This window comes from Scyliorhinus canicula, chromosome 2 (assembly GCF_902713615.1).
Source record: "Scyliorhinus canicula chromosome 2, sScyCan1.1, whole genome shotgun sequence".
In the NCBI taxonomy this organism is placed as follows: Eukaryota; Metazoa; Chordata; class Chondrichthyes; order Carcharhiniformes; family Scyliorhinidae; genus Scyliorhinus; species Scyliorhinus canicula.
The window spans coordinates 86,397,969-86,419,144 of NC_052147.1; the positions used below are offsets into that span (position 1 = coordinate 86,397,969).

At 47.7% G+C, this 21,176-nt stretch overlaps 1 protein-coding gene across 2 annotated transcripts in view; it reads left to right on the plus strand.

The window, feature by feature from the left end:
• The window catches only part of stard9 (StAR-related lipid transfer (START) domain containing 9), a 391,160-nt gene that overhangs the window by 298,453 nt on the left and 71,531 nt on the right, over nucleotides 1-21,176 (plus strand). For both annotated transcript variants that reach the window (XM_038782026.1, XM_038782033.1), the window contains exon 21: nucleotides 10,999-11,049. In XM_038782026.1, the coding sequence (XP_038637954.1) occupies nucleotides 10,999-11,049 (51 nt within the window). The remainder of the gene's footprint in view (nucleotides 1-10,998; nucleotides 11,050-21,176) is intronic.

A 21,176-nucleotide genomic window follows, 5' to 3' on the forward strand; every position in this document is an offset into this window, starting at 1 on the left:
AGCCTCCTCTGGATCCTCTCCAAGGTCAGCACATCCTTCCTTAGATATGGGGCCCAAAACTGCTCACAATACTCCAAATAGAGTCTGACCAGAGCCTTATACAGCCTCAGAAGTACATCCCTGGTCTTGTATTCTAGCCCTCTCGACATGAATGGTAACATTGCATTTGCCTTCCGAACTACATTGCCAAGACACCTACTCCATATCCCGCCCTGACAACTCTGAGCGTGAGGCAAACGGTACATAACTTGACCCGGAGATCAGCATCCGACTGCGCATTCTCCCCATTACTAAGACTGCATATTTTCATCTCCAAAACATCATTAGACTTCTCATCTGGTTCAGCTCATTTGCTGCTGAAACCCTCACCCACTCCCTTGACTAGCTTATTCCAATGTATTCCTGGTTTGTTTCCTGTGTCTTAATTCACTCATCCCCTGTGCTTGCTGGCCTACACCCTTGATTTCAAATCCCTCCATGATTTCACCTCTCCCTCTCCCTGTAATATGGTAGCCCCACAACCCCCTGGATCTCTAGGCTGGTCCAAATCTGGCCTCTTTGACCATCTTTGGCAGCTGTGCCAAGACCATAAACTCTGGAACTCCCTTTCTAAACCACTCTGTCCTTCTCTCTTCCTTCAAGACTCCTTCAAGCCTGCCTTCCTTGACCAAACATTTTATACTCTCCTTTGGTGTCTCCTTATGTGGTCCGGTGTCAAATTGTGTTTGATGCTCCTGTGAAGCATCTTAGTATGTTTTGCTATGTTAAGTTCTTATTTCTTAATTACTAATATCTGATTGTAATTAATGTTCAATCTTGAGATTACTCTTGTGTGTAAAGTGCTCTCAGTGATTACTGAATTGATGCTTCCAGGCTCACTGGTTCAAACTGTGCATTGTTTCCAAGCAGTTATTTATGGGGAACATGCAGACCAGACAGATGAATGGGCTTAGTTTTCACCTTATCTTGGGTCAGTGCAGCTGTTAAGAATGAGGGGAGGGAGAGGGGGAGTCGAGAGTAAATAGACGTGAGGATGATCAACAGGTTTATCTGATTTAAATAAATTTGGTCGTATGTATGTAACTTGGGTCTTGTGTACAGGGTGTTTAAGTATCTGGATACAGATTTAACTTCTGGAATTGTAGCAATTAAAATGAAATGGAGAATTGTGCAAAGGTACAGATTAAAGTAGTCCTTTTTTAGCTACTGTGTAACTATTGTGTGCCATCAGTGTTGATGCTCAGTGATGTTTTTAAATTGCTCTTTCAGTCTTCATTTGATGCTGTTTGATGTGCATCTTGAGCAGTGCATTAGATTCAAGATCAGAACCTAGGAGTGTTTAAAGTCACACTGCATGACATTGTTTCCCACTGTGCCTGGTTTTATTATTTATGCTGGGGGTTGGCAGGCAGGGGGAAGGAGGCAAAGCTTTTGGCTTGAGGTCTTGGCTTCTGCTTCATATTTCACACCTGTATTGGAGCCAAGTCCTGGAGCTATAGGAGCACGGAATGGAGGTCAGCACCATTTGCAAACAAACAAAATATTCAATCATCTTTATTACTGTAAATAATAAAACACTTTGACATTTTCTGTTAAATTACTATTTTCTGATAGTCTTCAATTGTGAACATTTGTCGAAAGTTCCAAGTGTCATTTCCTTTCTCCTGCATTTTAGCAGATATTTATCCTCCTTGCACTTTGTTTCCAATGCCCAACGTTCATTAATCTAGTTCTCCAACTGCACATTGGAGATTACTAGACTTTTTAAGTCACTTAATTGGACTCTATGAATGACTTGCTTTCCCCCAGTTTTTTCCTCAAGTCATTGCCATGCATGCATCAGTGGTTATTCTAAGAACATGACCTTTATTGTCCACATAAAGTGGCTATTTGTCTCTGGCGTCACCTCCAGCATAACATAAGTCATTAGTTTAAAAACAGTAAACATTTCATGTATACCTACATTTATACATTTGTGCGTATATAACATACATCCATACCCTACAAACATAACACATCGCACTCTACCATTAAAGCACTTACTGCAGTTAAAATAAATAAAACAGCAAGTTAAATTTACATTGGAATTTAGTAAACTTATGGCACAAAGACCTCTTTAAACAAAAGACCTGTTGAACAAATTTTTCCTAACAATAGGCATTCCAAAGCACCGGCCCAAAGGGAGCCTTTCAAATTCATGATATAAAGAAATCAGTGCAGGAGTAGGTCATATGGCCATTTAATATATTTTAAATAAAGTATTCGTTATAGCTTCCCAGTTTCTAGTTTATACCACTTCCTTAGCTTAGAGTGTAACAAAGTATATTACTCACCAACCAGTTGCCGTGTGTCACCAGGTCCAGATATTGTCTACCCAGCCTGGCAGACACTATTGGAAAATCTTACAATTGTTGAAAGCTGATTTTTGTATCTGAGTTCTTTACATTTGGTCCTTCCCTAATTCAAGTATGCACTTAATTATAGATAATTCTCTTTTTGCCTTTTTTTTCTGATTAAGGGGCAATTTAGCGTGGCCAGTCCACCTACATCTTTGGGTTGTGAGGGTGAGATCCGTGCAGACACTGGGAGAATGTGCAAACTCCACACGGACAGTGATCTGGGGTTGTGATCGACCACAGATCCTCGGCGCCGTGAGGCAGCAGTGCTAAGCAGTGCTCTTCAGGGGGGGTTTAAACTAATTCAGCAGGGGGATGGGAACCTAAATTGTAGTCCCAGTGTACAGGATGTTGAGAGTAGTGAGGTCAGGGATAGGGTTAAAAGTTCGAAAGAGGGCACCGGCAAGCAAGACGCTGGTTTGAAGTGTGTCTACTTCAACGCCAGGAGCATCCGGAATAAGGTGGGTGAGCTTGCAGTATGGGTTGATACCTGGGATCTCGATGTTGTGGCGATTTCGGAGACATGGGTAGAGCAGGGACAGGAATGGTTGTTGCAGGTTCCAGGATTTAGATGTTTCTGTAAGAACAGAGAAGATGGTAAAAGAGGGGGGGGTGTGGCATTGTTAATCAAGGAAAGTATTACGGCGGTAGAAAGGACGTTTGAGGACTCGTCTACTGAGGTAGTATGGGCCGAGGTTAGGAACAGGAGAGGAGAGGTCACCCTGTTGGGAGTTGTCTATAGACCTCCGAATAGTTCCAGGGATGTGGAGGAAAGGATTGCAAAGATGATTCTCGACAGGAGCGAGAGTAACAGGGTAGTTGTTATGGGGGACTTTAACTTTCCAAATATTGACTGGAAATACTATAGTTCGAGTACTATAGATGGGTCAGTTTTTGTGCAGTGTGTGCAGGAGGGGTTTCTGACACAGTATGTAGACAGGCCAACAAGGGGCGAGGCCACATTGGATTTGGTACTGGGTAATGAACCCGGCCAGGTGTTAGATTTAGATGTAGGTGAGCACTTTGGTGATAGTGATCACAACTCGGTTATGTTTACTTTAGCAATGGGCAGGGATAGGTATATACCGCAAGGTAAGAATTATAGCTGGGGGAAAGGCAATTATGATGTTATTCGGCAAGATTTAGGATGTATAGGATGGGGAAGGAAACTGCAGGGGATGGGTACAATCGAAATGTGGAGCTTTTTCAAGGAACAGCTACTGCTTGTACTTGATAAGTATGTGCCTGTCAGGCAGGGAGGAAGTTGTCGAGCAAGGGAACCGTGGTTTACTAAGGAAGTTGAAGCACTTGTCAAGAGGAAGAAGAAGGCTTATGTTAGGATGAGACATGAAGGCTCAGTTAGGGCACTTGAGAGTTACAAGTTAGCCAGGAAGGACCTAAAGGGAGAGTTAAGAAGAGCGAGGAGAGGACACGAAAAGTCGTTGGCGGATAGGATCAAGGAAAACCCTAAGGCTTTCTATAGGTATATCAGGAACAAAAGAATGACTAGAGTAAGATTAGGGCCAATCAAGGATAGTAGTGGAAAGTTGTGTGTGGAATCAGAGGAGATAGGGGAAGCGTTAAATGGATATTTTTCATCAGTGTTTACACTGGAGAAAGACGATGTTGTCGAGGAGAATACTCGGGTTCAGTCGACCAGGCTAGATGGAATTGAGGTTCAAAAGGAGGAGGTGTTATCAATTTTGGAAAATGTCAATATAGATAAGTCCCCTGGGCCAGATGGGATTTATCCTAGGATTCTCTGGGAAGCCAGGGAGGAGATTGCAGAGCCTTTGTCCTTGATCTTTATGTCGTCTTTGTCGACAGGAATAGTGCCGGAAGACTGGAGGATAGCAAATGTTGTCCCCTTGTTCAAGAAGGGGAGTAGAGACAACCCTGGTAATTATAGACCTGTGAGCCTTACTTCGGTTGTGGGTAAAATGTTGGAAAAGGTTATAAGAGATAGGGTTTATAATCATCTTGAAAAGAACAAGTTGATTAGCGATAGTCAACACGGTTTTGTTGAGGGTAGGTCATGCCTCACAAACCTTATTGAGTTTTTTGAGAAGGTGACCAAACAGGTGGATGAGGGTAAAGCGGTTGATGTGGTGTATATGGATTTCAGTAAGGCGTTTGATAAGGTTCCCCACGGTAGGCTATTGCAGAAAATAAGTAAGTATGGGATTGAAGGTGATTTAGCGGTTTGGATCAGTAATTGGCTAGTTGAAAGAAGACAGAGGGTGGTGGTTGATGGCAAATGTTCATACTGGAGTTCAGTTACTAGTGGTGTACCGCAAGGATCTGTTTTGGGGCCACTGCTGTTTGTCATTTTTATAAATGACCTGGAAGAGGGTGTAGAAGGATGGGTTAGTAAATTTGCAGATGACACGAAGGTCGGTGGAGTTGTGGATAATGCTGAAGGATGTTATAGGATACAGAGGGACATAGATAAGCTGCAGAGCTGGGCTGAGAGGTGGCAGATGGAGTTTAATGTGGAAAAGTGTGAGGTGGTACACTTTGGAAGGAGTAACAGGAATGCAGAGTACTGGGCTAATGGCAAGATTCTTGGTAGTGTAGATGAACAGAGAGATCTCGGCATCCAGGTACATAAATCCCTGAAAGTTGCCACCCAGGTTAATAGGGCTGTTAAGAAGGCATATGGTGTGCTAGCCTTTATAAGCAGGGGGATTGAGTTTCGGAGCCACAAGGTCATGCTTCAGCTGTACATAACTCTGGTGCGGCCGCTCCTGGAGTACTGCGTGCAGTTCTGGTCACCACATTATAGGAAGGATGTGGAAGCTTTGGAAAGGGTTCAGAGGAGATTTACTAGGATGTTGCCTGGTATGGAGGGAAGGTCTTACGAGGAAAGGCTCAGGGACTTGAGGTTGTTTTCGTTAGAGAGGAGAAGGCTGAGAGGTGACTTAATAGAGACATATAAGATAGTCAGAGGGTTAGGTAGGGTGGTCAGTGAGAGTCTCTTTCCTCGGATGGTGATGACCAACACGAGGGGACATAGCTTTAAATTGAGGGGTGGTAGATATAGGACAGATGTCAGAGGCAGTTTCTTTACTCCGAGAGTAGTAGGGGTGTGGAACGCCCTGCCTGCAACAGTAGTAGACTCGCCAACTTTAAGGGCATTTAAGTGGTCACTGGATAGACATTTGGATGAAAATGGAATAGTGTAGGTCAGATAGGCTTCAGATGGTTTCACAGGTCGGCACAACATCGAGGGCCGAAGGGCCCGTACTGCGCTGTAGTGTTCCCTGTTCTATAACCACTGTGCCGACTGAATTCTCTTTTTGTCTGTTTTAAGGTGTTCCTCACATATATAAAAATAAAGTACTGCAGATGTTGGCAATCAAAGTAAAAACAAAGTGCTGAAAATACTTAGCAGCATTTTCAGAGAGGGAAACCAAGATAATGGGGATGAATTTCCGGCCACGTCGCGTCCGTCGCTGTGGCTGGTGAATAGCAAGAGAGCCCCTAAACAGGATTCTCGCCAGTCGCAGAACAGATCGTGATGCTCCTGACCCACGGCACCTGATGCGATCTGGATCACGCCCTCACTGGGCGTGAACAAGACTCGCATATTTAATTAAATATTTAACCTCATTCAAATATGCTCAGCCCATTCGAGGACTGAGTCTTCCGGGATTCACCAGCCCCACGGGTGCAGTGTGAGGCCAGTGAAATCAGGACTAGTTTCCAAAAACAGAAACCAAACGTGATGACCACGCTTGGGGGGGGGGGGGGGGGGGGGGGGGGGCTTGGAGGATGGGAGCTCCCAGGTGCTTGGGGACAGGGCTGGCACCTTGGCTATGCCACCAAGGGGACTGAGGGGGGCTACGGCCATAAAAAGGGGGCCTTGAAGGGTGGGGAAGTGAAGGATTGCGGGGGGAGTGAAGGGGGCACATGATGGGTGACCTGATGCGGACACATGGAGGTGGTTGGTCCTCCAGTCAATGGGGGATCTTTGCCCTCTGGGATTGAAGGTTTGGGGTGTTGTCCATGTCTGTGGGGGGTTGTGATGTCAGTGGGTGGGTGTGAGACCTGGGCGTTCTTTAAAAGGTCACCTCGATTTCTGAGGAGCTGGTCTTACCGGCGTCATTAGTTCCCACTCCAGAAAAAAGTGGGTGGACAGCGATCCTGACGAGGATGGATGGGGTTGGGACCGGGTCACCCTCATGCCTGCGTGGTGGCGGGTGACGTGGACAGTTAGTAATGGGGGAAGTTGACTCTCCAGGATTGATGGTTTAGAGTGTTGCCCATGTCTGTGAGGTATCGTCAGGTCAGTGGGTGGGGGCGGGTGTGCGTTATGGGCACTCTTTAAAAAGGATTTTATGGGGATTGGGGGTCATGGGAGAAGACGGGAGAATGGGGATGAGATAAATATTAGCCATGATTAAAAGGCGGAGCAGACTCGATGGGCCGAGTGGCCTAATTCTGCTCCTATGTCTTATTGTGCTCCGATCTCACTGAGTAGCCACTCTGATGAGACGGTCTTTACTCCACTCCAGTAAAAATTCTAACTGTGGCTGAATTGCGTGAGGATCTCCTCAAGCTCAAAAAAATGATGTGAGATGCGATACAGTGACCCTGGCAGAGCTGGGCGTAACGGGTAAATCACGCGAGAGTCCTAAATCTGATACCGCACCAGGCCGAACAAGTCACTCGACCTCGCTCCACCCGGAGAGATCCAGATCTGAACATTTAAACAAACCTAAAGGCTCATTTAAATCACCGGACACCACATTCATCCGGCGTCTCGACGGCAGTATCTGGGAGACCTCGTCAGATCGTCGTTTAGTGCTGGACCTGGCATAATGGCGCCTGGGGGGGGGGTTCAGGCCATTGGAGACCCCCGGGTGGTCGGGGACAGAGCATGGTACTACCGTGGCATTCCACTGCCAACCTGGCATCCTGACAGTGCAACCCTGACAACCAAAGTGCCCCAGTGCTAGTTTGGCACTGTCGGGGGGGGGGGGGGGGGGGTCTGAAAGTGGAGGAGTTGGGGAGGGGGGGGGGAGATCGGGGCAGCCGGTCAAAATGGCACCCCAATCTGCAAACAGTCTTGCCATTCACCAGCAGGAAATCACTCTAGCACAGTGGTTAGCACTGTTGCTTCACAGCGCCAGGGTCCCAGATTTCATTCCCGGCTTGGTTCACTGTGCGGAGTCTGCACGTTCTCCCCATTTCTGCATGGGTTTCGTCCGGGTACTCCGGTTTCCACCCACAAGTCCCGAAAGACCTGCTGTTAGATCATTTGGATATTCTGAATTCTCCCTCTGTGTACCCGAACAGGCACTGGAATGTGACGACTAGGAGCTTTTCACAGTAACTTCATTGCAGTGTAAATGTAAGCCTGCTTGTGACGATAAAGATTATTATTATTAAATGCGTCCTCGATGGAGAGAAACTCACCGAATCCAAAAAACCCACGACAAAGTGCTGCTGAATAGCAGAGTGTTTCTCAGAGCTGCAGCCGCTGGGTAACATCCCACTAAACGCATCTGACAGCGGACTTGGTTTTAATCACGCCCTAAATGTGGGTGAATGCGATGGGAATAGTGCTGGAATCAGCCGGCGGGGTTCTCACTGGTTTTCCCGCCCGAAAATGACACTTGGTCATTTTTCGGGAGAATTTCATCAAATGTTTCAGTTCCATGGGGCTGGATTCTCCAAAAAGGGGACTATGTCCCCACGCCGGCGGAAAAACACTGGCGTTTCACTCCCCAGTTTCCTGCAAAAAATAAAAATAACTTAGCTGCAGGGGGCTAGCATGGACCCAGGGAGCTTCACACAGCTTTGGCTGTGGATACAGGCCCCCGCACATCCGGATCCGAGTCGGCATGTTCTGCTTTCATTTAAGGTTTTTTGTGGTTTGTTTTGTTACACTTAGCACTAAAACATTGAACTAAATTTTAAAATACCTGCGACTTAAAGCTTACACAAACATCTGGAAGTATTAAAATGTAAAAAGAAGCATATCCTTCCTCCTGCACTGAAATCCTACTCTCAATAAATCCACACTGTTTATATTTAACCATAATGCTTTCCATGTTGCCCTCTGCCCTACCATTGGTTATGAGAGGCTATGATTAACATCAGTGTAGTGATATGTATATATGAAGATAAATAAAGAGTTAATGACTACATCATAGTGTAAGACAACCACTAGATGGCAGCACTAGATTCATGTGTATATATATGTGGACTCCAAGGATCTTGGGTCTCTTTGAACCAGGAGTGACTAGACAGCAGAGTGTTAGAGAGATATAACGTGTAGTTAAATATAATTAATAAGTATTCTGAATTACTTTATCACCAGTTATAGTTCTGTCAGAGTGAACAAACTCAACTCAACATTATTTAATTTGTTATTCAATTAAACCTATTTGCTTTAAGTTGAAGATTGGTTGTTTCTTTTGAATCTAACGATCAGACCATTCTGGAAGTGTAAAGCAAAGAGTAACGTCATATTACAAACAAGTAATATAACATGGTACCAGGCTTTGGCTTCAGTAAACTAGCTAGAGTAATCTAATAAGATCAGAAAAAGAAGAAAACCTTAGGAGCTATTCGACTCGAAGTATCGCAGCAAACAAAACCTTCGAAGACAAACGACTCGAAGGACAAAGCTCGAGCTCCTCCACACCTAAGGATAACCAGTAATTTGAATGCAAACTGGAAGCTGTTTAAACAGCAATTTCAAATTTATCTGGAAGCATTAGATTTAATTAACACATCGATACTCACAAAATTTCACTGCTATTATCTATGGCTGGTCAACATGCAATAGAAAAATGTCTGGGACTTATAATCATGGAATTTCAGTATTCCTGTTAAGTCTACAGACTACCCAATTTCACAGTAGAGATGGATCACAGACCGTTGGTGCATATAATTGACCAGGATCTCAATGACACAACTCCAAAGAATCATGATGAAGCTCCGAAGGTACGACTTTGACCTCATCTACACACCAGGAAAAGATTTAATCATAGCGAATGCGCTATCACGCTCCATAACATCTGCAAGTGAACCGTTCAAATTCATACGTGATGTTGAAGCTCAAGCACAGCTCTGTGCAGAAAACCTACCTGCAACGGATCAAAAGTTATACTTGATCCGAACTGAAAGTCAGAAGGATGCTATGCTGCAACACATCATATTCATCTTCTCAAGAATGGGTGGCCAAAAGGTCCTCGGTTCAGAAGCGTTCAGGCGGATCTGACGATTGTGGATGGACTACTTCTAAGACTTGACCAGATAGTAATTCCAGTGTATCTTCGACCAATGATACTTGGCGGAAGAAAGGAGGCCCACCGACAGAGAGGCCGGCCCGCCGATCGGTTTGTCCCAGTCGCGTACCAGGCCACTCCGGAAGGCCCCCCCCACCCCGGGAACGGAGCCTCCCTCCTCCCCCACAGGCTGCCCCCAAAGCCTTTGCGATGAGTACCCATTGGCAGCAACCAGGTGTGGACAGCGCCGGCGGGACTAGACCGTTTACGCGCGGCTGCTCGGCCCATTCGGTCCGGAGAATTGCTGCTCGCTGTTTGCGCCGATTCTCCGAGCGGCCTGGCGCGATTCGGGGGGTGGGAGAATCGCATGTGGGTGTCAGGGCGGCGTGGCGCGATTCGCACGGTGCCCCGGCGATTCTCCCACCCAGCGGGGGGATGGGAGAATACCGCCCCAAATAGACTGAACCTGTAAAATATTGACTGTCAGTTGTCTGACCTTTACTCATTTTGCTTTGTACAAATATACATAGCACGTTTATTGTATCATAGCTATACATTTTTCTTTGCTGCACCTCAAAAGATATGTTTAAAAAAAGGGGTGTAGTGATATGTTTATATGAAGATATATAAAGGATTAATGACTACATCATAGTATAAGACAACCACTAGATGGCAGCACGAGATTAATGTGTATATATATGTGGACTCAAAGGATCTTGGGTCTCTTTGAACCAGGTGTGACTAGACAGCAGAGTGTTAGAGAGATATAGCATAGTCAGCACGTGTAGGTAAATATAGTTAATACTTATTCTGTATTGCTTTATCACTAGTTATAGTTCTATAAGAGTGAACAAACTCAACTCAACATTATTTAATTTGTTATTCAATTAAACCTATTTGCTTTAAGTTGAAAATTGGTTGTGTCTTTTTAATCTAACAATCAGACCATTCTGGAAGTGTAAAGCAAAGAGTAACATCATATTACAAACAAGTAATATAACAATCAGTAATCATGAGTTGTATCTGTTCCTTTTTACTCATTCTAAGGATATCGCCATTGTATAGCTCATGGCTCTCCCCAGTGAGAAATATCCAGCTTGTCTTGTTCCAACAACCATGAGGAAACTCCTCCTGACCTGCTTTGGGATCACCTTCAATAGGGCTGCAGGGCACAGGTTTTAAATGGAAAAAGAGGGAAGTGGTACATTTTAAAACCAGGACTGAGCCACAGTATCATATTTCTGCAGCTTGCTTGACCTCTTGTTTTATTGGGAACTGATAGATTTGTATATCTGCAAAGGAAAGATTGCCACTAGGGTAAATTAACCTTCTAATGAAGCCGATCTGTTGCATTGTTACAGCTTGGAACATGAGAAAGACAAGGATGAAGAAATGGAGCTAAGTGAAACGAGGTGAGAAACTGGCCTCAGCAATTATATTATGTTCTTGTTTTGTGTGGAGGGTGGGAGGGTAAGGAAACGTTGAAATCCATTTACTATAATTTTCAGCTTATTCACTAATGTACTAACAGTAAATAATATATTTCATGTGCTTCTATTGTATTTGAGTCTGTCCAATTTGTGGGGTAGGTTTTATGTTGCAACGTTCATCTGGAAATACTGCATTAACGTACAAAGGTTTAATTTGCTCACATGGCTTTTAGCAGCAAAGAAATGGAATTTAATTTCACAATTAGAGGAATTCTATACTTTTGTCACTTGCTTGTTTTTCTGGACTTGTCAGTAAATGTTAAACTTCAGTGATTTAAGATTGCATCACACACTGTACATATGGTTTGAACCTTGGAAATTAGGATCTTTTAATATCGAACAGATTAAGCTTTTCCAGCAATGCACAGAACTGTTTCTGAGCGTTGGATTCTAGCGACATGCGTAAAGTGGCTCTTCGTAATTTTTGTGAGAGATACGCTAACAGACCAGCTTCCACCCAGATAACAAAAATGAAAGCAAAAAATGTTGCCACAGGTCTGAAACATTAACTCTATTTCACCGCACAGATACTGCCTGACCTGCTGTGTCTTTCCAGCATTTTCTATTTTTATTTCAAATTTCCAGCAACTGTAGTATTTTGTTTTTTGTACCCAGACAGTAAATTTCAGTGGGGCGGCACGGTGGTTAGCACTGCTGCCTCACAGCTCCAGGGGCCTGGGTTCAATTCCAGCCTTCAGCTGCCAAGGCTACAGAATTTTTTCCTTGAATCTCTCCATACTTCCTATTCCTCCTTTAAAACCTACCACTTTGACCAAGCTGTTGACTATTGTTTGCCCAATATTCCCTTCAATGGCTTGGTATAAATTTATTTTGGTAATACTACTGCGAGGCATCTGAGGATGTTTTACATTGTTGAGGGTGATATATAAATACAAGCTGTTGTTGTGGAATCCCCTCTATATTTTACCTCGAGTATGGCTCCAAACTGATTTCAGTACTTCAGATGGTCTAACATAATGTTCAGTTGCAGGCCGACCTCCTTGAAATAAAGGCCAAGATTCCTTTAGCCTTTTGGAATATTTGTAATTGTTCATTAGCTTTTAGAGATTTCTGTTCTTGATCCCCTAATTCTCTTGCTTGTTATCATTTAGAAAATACTCTGATCTACGATTTGTGAAATCCTAAGTGGACTTTCTCACATTTCCCTGTTTTTCCCACTTCTTGGGCAGCAGTGGTAGCAAGATGAAACAGAAAATGATGCAAAAGATCCATTAAAAAATCTAGAGCCATATTTGTTGCAAGTTGCTACTGAAGTTAGTTTCATCATTTATAAAGGGAACTGTCTGTGTGGAGTTTGCACATTCTCCCTGTGTCTGAGTGGGTCTCACCCCCACAACCCAAAGATGTGCAGGTTAGGTGGATTGGCCACCCTAAATTTCCCCTTAATTGGAAAAAAAATAATTTGGTACTCTAAATTTATTTATTTTTAAAACACATCACCAGACTGAATTGTACACGAACAAAGAGCAAAGAAAATTACAGCACAGGAACAGGCCCTTCGGCCCTCCCAGCCTGCGCCGATCCAGATCCTTTATCTAAACAAATCGGCAGCAAATGAGATGCATGACTGATTAAAAACTGAGGAACTTGACGGTGGATGTAGAAAGGATGTTTCCCTTTGTGGGGAGTCTAGAATTAGGGGACACAGTTTAAAAATTACGTTCTCCCATTTATAATTGAGATGAGGAAAGATTTCTCTCTGAGGGTTGCTAGTTGTGGAACTCTCTTCCCCAGAGAGCAGTGGAGGTTGGTTCTTTTAAAATATTGAAGGTTAAGTTAGATTTCTGAGCAGAGTTTTGGGGGGCAGATAGGAAAGTGGAGTTGAAAACACAATCTTATCGAATGGTGGAACATGCTCGAGGGGCCGAATGGCCTATTCCTAATTATTTTGTTCTGGGTATGTTGTTTCCAGAGTTGAATTTTTGGAGCTGGAGTTCTGAGAGTTTTGGACATTAGTATAGATGTTCCTCCCACCACTTTCTATGAGAACTTGCTGCCACATTTTCTTGCACTGTGCACAACCAATGTGCTTCAGAATAGCTTATTTCACCTGATATCCTTTGAGCTAAACTGAAAAGGCATAATAAAGCATTTAATCTTCATTTTAAAACAAATATGTAGACTTGTTTTCATCTGGAACCTGATATTGGGAACTTTGTTGTAGAGATTCGCTGTGTTTGCTTTTCTTGCTTCACCCAATGTCAGTATAAATTAGGGAGGATAAGAATGGTACCTGGCACAAGCATAGAACAGCACAGGTCTGAACTAGTTTAATATCCTGCCTGATGTCACAGAAGACCTTTGAAATGATTGCTCAGAAAGATTGTTGAGACTCTGTTCCCTCAGCGGACAGCCAGTATTGGTGTCGAGGTGCTAATGGATCTTCCGCACTGGCTGGGAAATCATTGTATTGTGCAGTTCGAACTGGTATTTACTTATGCAAATAAACTTGTCTTGTTTACTGCAGGACATTCCTCAGTTGTTGCTCGCCAGATTGGGGGAGTACAGATTTAATTATGCCTTTAGTCAAACTGTGAGCCAGTTAGTTATTATATAAGACCTCACATTTATGTTTTATGTTGCTGCAAGGACAGCCCATTTTTGTAGCTGCAGTCCTTTTTTTAAAAAAAATATTTTTATTCTCCTTTTTCACAATTTTTCTCCCGAATTTACACCCAACAACAATCAATAACCAACAACAAATATCTCAAACCCCATAGCAGTAACAACGATCCCATCCTCCCACCATGCCCAGACATCAGCCCGCATGTGTGTGTGGGGGTTTCCTCCGGGTGCTCCGGTTTCCTCCCGCAGTCCAAAGATGTGTGGGTTAGGTGGATTGGCCATGCTAAATTGCCCGTAGTGTCCTAATAGTAAGGTTAAGGGGGGAATTGTTGGGTTATGGGTATAGGGTGATCATGGCTTGGCACAACATCGAGGGCCGAAGGGCCTGTTCTGTGCTGTACTGTTCTATGTTAACATAAACAAATGACAAAGAAAAAAAAAGGAATCAGGGATTACCCATAGCCATCTTCAACATACACAGCCCCCCTCCCCCTGCACCCCCCCACCCCCCCAAACTGATGTTCGATGTTATCCAGTTTTTGAAAGTGCATAATAAATAGTGCCCGTGACTTGTAGAACCCCTCTGAGCTTCCCCTCATTTCGAACTTAACCTTCTCAAGGGTCAAGTATTGCAACAGGTCCCCCCGCCACGCCAGGGCACAGGGTGGAGAGGCTGCTCTCCATCCCAGCAGGATCCACCTTCGGTTGTAGCTGCAGTTCTGAGAGTTTTGGACATTAGTATAGATGTTCCTCCCACCGCTTTCTATGAGAACTTGCTGCCACATTTTCTTGCACTGTGCACAACCAATGTGCTTCAGAATAGCTTATTGCATCCGATATCCTCTCTATGGGCTCCACAGCCCATCCCCGCCTCTGTACTACTCCCAAACATCCCCCCCCCCCCCCCCCCGCCAACTCTGAGCAATTCACCAACCCCCCCGACGCTGCGTCGGCCCCCCCGACGCTGCGTCGGGCCCCCCGACGCTGCGTCCGGCCCCCCCCGACGCTGCGTCCGGCCCCCCCGACGCTGCGTCCGGCCCCCCCGACGCTGCGTCCGGCCCCCCCCCCCGACGCTGCGTCCGGCCCCCCCCCCGACGCTGCGTCCGGCCCCCCCCGACGCTGCGTCCGGCCCCCCCCGACGCTGCGTCCGGCCCCCCCGACGCTGCGTCCGGCCCCCCCCCCACCCCCCCCGACGCTGCGTCCGGCCCCCCCCCCCCCCCCGACGCTGCGTCCGGCCCCCCCCGACGCTGCGTCCGGCCCCCCCGACGCTGCGTCCGGCCCCCCCCGACGCTGCGTCCGGCCCCCCCCGACGCTGCGTCCGGCCCCCCCCGACGCTGCGTCCGCCCCCCCCCCCGACGCTGCGTCCGGCCCCCCCGACGCTGCGTCCGGCCCCCCCGACGCTGCGTCCGGCCCCCCCGACGCTGCGTCCGGCCCCCCCCGACGCTGCGTCCGGCCCCCCCCCCCGACGCTGCGTCCGGCCCCCCCCCGACGCTGCGTCCGGCCCCCCCCGACGCTGCGTCCGGCCCCCCCCCCGACGCTGCGTCCGGCCCCCCCCGACGCTGCGTCCGGCCCCCCCCCGACGCTGCGTCCGGCCCCCCCCGACGCTGCGTCCGGCCCCCCCCGACGCTGCGTCCGGCCCCCCCCGACGCTGCGTCCGGCCCCCCCGACGCTGCGTCCGGCCCCCCCCGACGCCGCGTCCGGCCCCCCCCGACGCCGCGTCCGGCCCCCCCCCGACGCCGCGTCCGGCCCCCCCCGACGCCGCGTCCGGCCCCCCCCCCGACGCTGCGTCCGGCCCCCCCCCCCGACGCTGCGTCCGGCCCCCCCCCCGACGCTGCGTCCGGCCCCCCCCCCCGACGCTGCGTCCGGCCCCCCCCCCCGACGCTGCGTCCGGCCCCCCCCCGACGCTGCGTCCGGCCCCCCCCCGACGCTGCGTCCGGCCCCCCCGACGCTGCGTCCGGCCCCCCCGACGCTGCGTCCGGCCCCCCCGACGCTGCGTCCGGCCCCCCCGACGCTGCGTCGGCCCCCCCCGACGCTGCGTCCGGCCCCCCCCGACGCTGCGTCCGGCCCCCCCCCGACGCTGCGTCCGGCCCCCCCGACGCTGCGTCCGGCCCCCCCGACGCTGCGTCCGGCCCCCCCGACGCTGCGTCCGGCCCCCCCGACGCTGCGTCCGGCCCCCCCGACGCTGCGTCCGGCCCCCCCGACGCTGCGTCCGGCCCCCCGACGCTGCGTCCGGCCCCCCCGACGCTGCGTCCGGCCCCCCCGACGCTGCGTCCGGGCCCCCCCGACGCTGCGTCCGGCCCCCCCGACGCTGCGTCCGGCCCCCCCGACGCTGCGTCCGGCCCCCCCCCCCGACCTTGCTTCAAACCCCCCCCCCGACTGTGCGTCAACCCCACCGACCCAGCGTCAGCCCCCAAACACCCTCCTCTACCCAAACACCCCCCCCCACTCGACCCAACAACAACCTCCAAACACCCGCCTCGACAACCCCAAACACACGCCAACCCCGCGACAACCCCAAACACACCCTAGACCCGACAACAACCCCAAACACCCCTCCGACCCCACAACAACCCCAAACACCCCTCCGACCCCCCAACCCCAAACAAAACCCCGACCCCACAACAATCCCAAACACCCCCAAACACCCCCCAACCCCAAACAAAATCCCGACCCCACAACCCCAAACACACCCTCGACCCCACAACAGCCCCAAACACACCCTCGACCCCACAACAGCCCCAAACACCCCCCCGATCCCACAACAACCCCAAACACACCTCAACCCCAAACACCCCTCGACCCCACAACAACCCCAAACACCACAACCCCAAACACCTCAACCCCAAACACCCCCACAACCCCCAAACATAGAAATATAGAAAATAGGACACGAGGAGGCCATTCAGCCCTTCGGGCCTGCTCCGCCATTCATTATGATTATGGCTGGTCATACAATTCAATAGCCTAAACCCACTTTCACCTGTATCCTTTGGTCCCCTTCACCCCAAATGCTATTATCGAACTGCTTCTTGAAAACGTTCAATGCTTTCGCCTTCAACTACTTCCTGTGGTAACAAATTCCACAGGCTCACCGCTCACTACTGGGTCAAAAAAATTCTCCTCATGTCTGTCCTACCCGGTATCCTCATGCTATGATCCCTGGTTTTGGACACCCCACCATCGGGAACATCCTGCATCTACCCTGTCCAGTCCTGTTAGAATTTTAGAGGTTCCTATGAGATTCCCCCCCCCCCCCCCCCACCCCACCCCGCAAATGTTCCTCTGAACTCCAGTGAATGCAATCCTAACCGACTTAATCTTTCCTCAGAACATTAGTCCCACGATCCCAGGAATCAGTCTGATAAACCTTCGCTGCCCTCCCTCCAAAGCAAGGGCACCCTTCCTCAGATAAGGAGACAAAACCGCGCACAATATTCTGGGTGTGGCCTCACCAAGGCCCTGTACAATTGCAGCAACACATCCCTGCTCCTGTACTCTAATCCTCTCGCAATGGACGCCAGCAAACCGTTTGCTTTCTTTACTGCCTGCTGCACCCGCATGCTAACCTTCAGTGACTGGTGTTCAAGGATACCCAGGTCTCATTGCACATTCCCCTCTCCTAATTTATGGCCATTCAGATAATCGTCTGCCTTCTCATTTTTGGTACCAAAGTGGATAACGTCGCATTTATCCAAATTAGACTGTATCTGCCATTCATTTACCCACTCGCTCAACTTGTCCAAATCGCACTGAAGGTTCTCTGCAGCCTCCTCACAGCTCAGTCCCCACCCAACTTGGTGTCATCTGCAAATTTGGAGATATTACATTTTGTTCCCTCATCTAAATCATTAATATATATATCTCATGAATAGCTGGGGTCCTAGCACCGATCCCTGCAGTACCCAATAGTCTCTGCCTGCCAATTTGAAAAGTACCTGTTCATTCCTACTCTTTTTTGTTTCCTGTCTGCCAAAACAGTTTTAATCCATCTCGATACACGTGCACTTTCATATTACATGCGGTACTTGTTGTACAAAGTACTTATGCGGTACTTTGTCAAAAGCCTTCAGAAAATCCAAATAAACCAGACCCACTGGCTCCCCCTCATTAACTCTAGTAGTTACATCCTCAAAAGAATTCCAGTAGATTTGCCTGGCATAATAATCATCATCATCTTTATTTGTGTCACAAGTAGGCTTACATTAACACTGCAATGATGTCACTGTGAAAACCCCCTGATTTCCCCTTCATAGATCCATGCTGACTCTGTACAATCCTGTCACTGTTTTCTAAGTGCTCTGCTATAAAATCTTTGATAATGGATTCTCCAATTTTCCCCACTACTGATGTCCTTGTTTTCTCTCTAACTATTTTAAAAAATAGTTAGCTGTCCTCCAATCTGCATGAACTGTTCCTCCTACAGGATCTATAGAATCCTGGCAGATGACCACCAATGCATCCACTATTTCTAGAGCCACTTCCTTAAATATTCAGGGGTGTAGATTATCAGGCCCTGGGGATTTTTCAGCCTTCGATCCCATCAATTTCCCCAACACCATTTGTTTACTAATATCGATCTCCTTCAGTTCCTCCCTCTCACTAACCCCTGCGTTCCCCAACATTTCTGGTCTCTTCTTTGTGTTGTCATTTGTGAAGACAGAACCAATGTATATATGTAATTGCTCAACCCTTTCTTTGTCCCCTATTATACATTCCCCTGTTTCTGACGGCAACGGACCTACAGTTGTCTTCACCAATCTTCTCTTCACGTATCTAGAGAAACTTTTACAATCAGTTCCCATGTTCCCTGCAAGCTTACTCTCCTACTCTATTTTCCCCTTCCCTATCAGTTTGGAGTTTGCACATTCTCCCTGTGTCTGCGTGGATCTCACCCCCACAACACAAAAGATGTGCAGGGTAGGTGGATTGGCCACACTAAATTGCCCCTTCATTGGAAAAAAAACATTTAAAAATCTATATTGTCACAACACCATGAGGGAGCCAGTTCCAGCCCCCTCGACCTGGAGTCGCAACACAAGGGAATCAACAAATAGTCTTATTAATTTATTTGGCCCCAGACTGCTGCAATGAGATGCAGGCACCAGATTTATAAGTTAAAACATTAACAAACTATTTATTAATAACAAAAGGAAAAGATGAATATATGAAGTAATAACAGAACAATGATCTAACAAACTACCTAATCCCAAAACCCACCCCCCACCCAGACCCACACAAGACAGACACATGCACAACGGGAATGGAGGGGAAGTGTTTAAACTGAAACAGGATTAATAGTGATCAGATTGCTCTTTGCTGCTGATGTAGCTCTTGGCAGCCAGTGATCTCCTAATCATGTATCGAATCTGAAACTGTAGGTTGTAGAAAGCTCTCTAAATCAGCAGGCAGAGAGAGAGAGAGATCCAAAGCTATCTCATGCCTGGAACTCTTCACAGCACACACCCAAAATTAAAATGGCACTCTTCACAAGATCCGCCTTCTCTCTGGAACTTTTTGCCAGGGCCCACTAGGAAATTGTACATTCCGATTGGCTGTTTGCCAAGTCTATCAAATCAACATCACTGGTTTTACCACAGAACCTAGATTGGTGAAGACAACTGTAGGTCCGTTGCCGTCAGAAACAGGGGAATGTATAATAGGGAACAAAGAAAGGGTTGAGCAATTACATATATACATTGGTTCTCGGCTTGATCCATCACAATAGGGGCTCCAACTCTCTCTAAAATCTGTAGTTTAAACAGAAATCTCAGATGGTGGAACAACTTTGTAGCAGCTTAACCAGAAGACAGCTAGCAGGGAAGGGATATAAAGAAAAACCAAGAACAGACAAATAGGGTTTTACAACAGTATCTTAATAATATGCAGATTAAGAGTGCAGCACGGTGATGGAGTGGTTAGCACTGCTGCCTCATGGCACTGAGGACCCGGGTTTGATCCCAACCCTGGGTCACAGTCCGTATGGAGTTTGCACATTCTCCCTGTGTCATAGAATTCATTGAATCAACAGTGCAGAAGGAGGCCACCTGGCCAATTGAGTTTGCACCGGCCCTTGGAAAGAGCACCCCACCCAAGCCCACACCTCCACCCTATCCCTGTAACCCAGTAACCATACCTAACCCTTTTTGACACCAAGGGCAATTTAGAATGGCCAATCCACCTAAACTTTGGATGTGGGAGGAAACCCACGCAGACACTGGGAGAATTAAGGAGCAATTTTACTGTGGCCAAACACCTACCCTGCACAGCTTTAGGTGTGGGGGTGAAACCCACGCAGACACTAGGAGAATTAAGGAGCAATTTTACTGTGGCCAAACACCTACCCTGCACAGCTTTAGGTGTGGGGGTGAAACCCACGCAGACACTGGGAGAATTAAGGAGCAATTTTACTGTGGCCAAACACCTACCCTGCACAGCTTTAGGTGTGGGGGTGAAACCCACGCAGACACTGGGAGAATGTGCAAACTTCACGCTGACAGTGACCCGGGGCCAGGATCGAACCGGGTCCTCAGCGCCATAGGCAGCAGTGCTAACCACTGCATCACAGTGCTGCCCTTAGTCTTGTATTTTTAAAATTACTTGTCCCATTCCCAATATTTCTCACTTATGGCTCTGCTTGAATCTGGCCCTTGGTTTCTCTGCCCATCACTTTTATTATTCACTTTTCCATCTTTTGTTTTTGTCCTTGATTCCCCATCCCCTGATTCCTTGCATGGGTTCCCATCCCCCTGCTTTTTTAGTTTAAACTCTCCCCAGTCACTCAAGAAAATACTCCCCCTCAGACGTCAGTCCCATTCTTGTCCAGGTGTAACCCGTGTTTGCACCGGTCCCACCTCCTCCAGAACTGGTCCTAATGCCCCAGGAATCTGAACTCTCTCCCTCGCACCATCTCTTCTGCCACACGTTCATCTGATATATCCTGCTATTTCTACTCTGACTAGCACGTGGCACTGGTAGTAATCCTGAGATAACTACATTTCTTCCTAACTCCTATATTTTGCATTTAGGACTTCATCTCCTTTCTTTACCTGTATCAATGCTTACCACCACCACTGGCCATTCACCCTACCCTTCCAGAATGTCCTGTAACCATACTGAAGCATCCTTGACCCTAGCACCAAGGAGGCAGCATACTATCCTGCAGTCTCATTTGCAGCCACAGAAAAACTTATCTATTCCCCTTACAATTGAATCCCCCATAACTAATGCATTTCTTTCCGCAGCAGAACCAACTGTGATGCAACAAATTTGGCTGTTTCTGCTTTCCCCTGAGGGCTCATTCCCCTCAACAGTATCCAAAGTGGTATATTTGTTTTGCAGGGAAATGGCCACAGGAGATTCAAGCCTGTCTCTCTTGCTGTGCCTGATGGTCACTCATTCCCTGCCTGCATGCGGTATGACCACCTCTCAATAAGTGCTATCTCCTTCTTGAACGCTCAACAGTG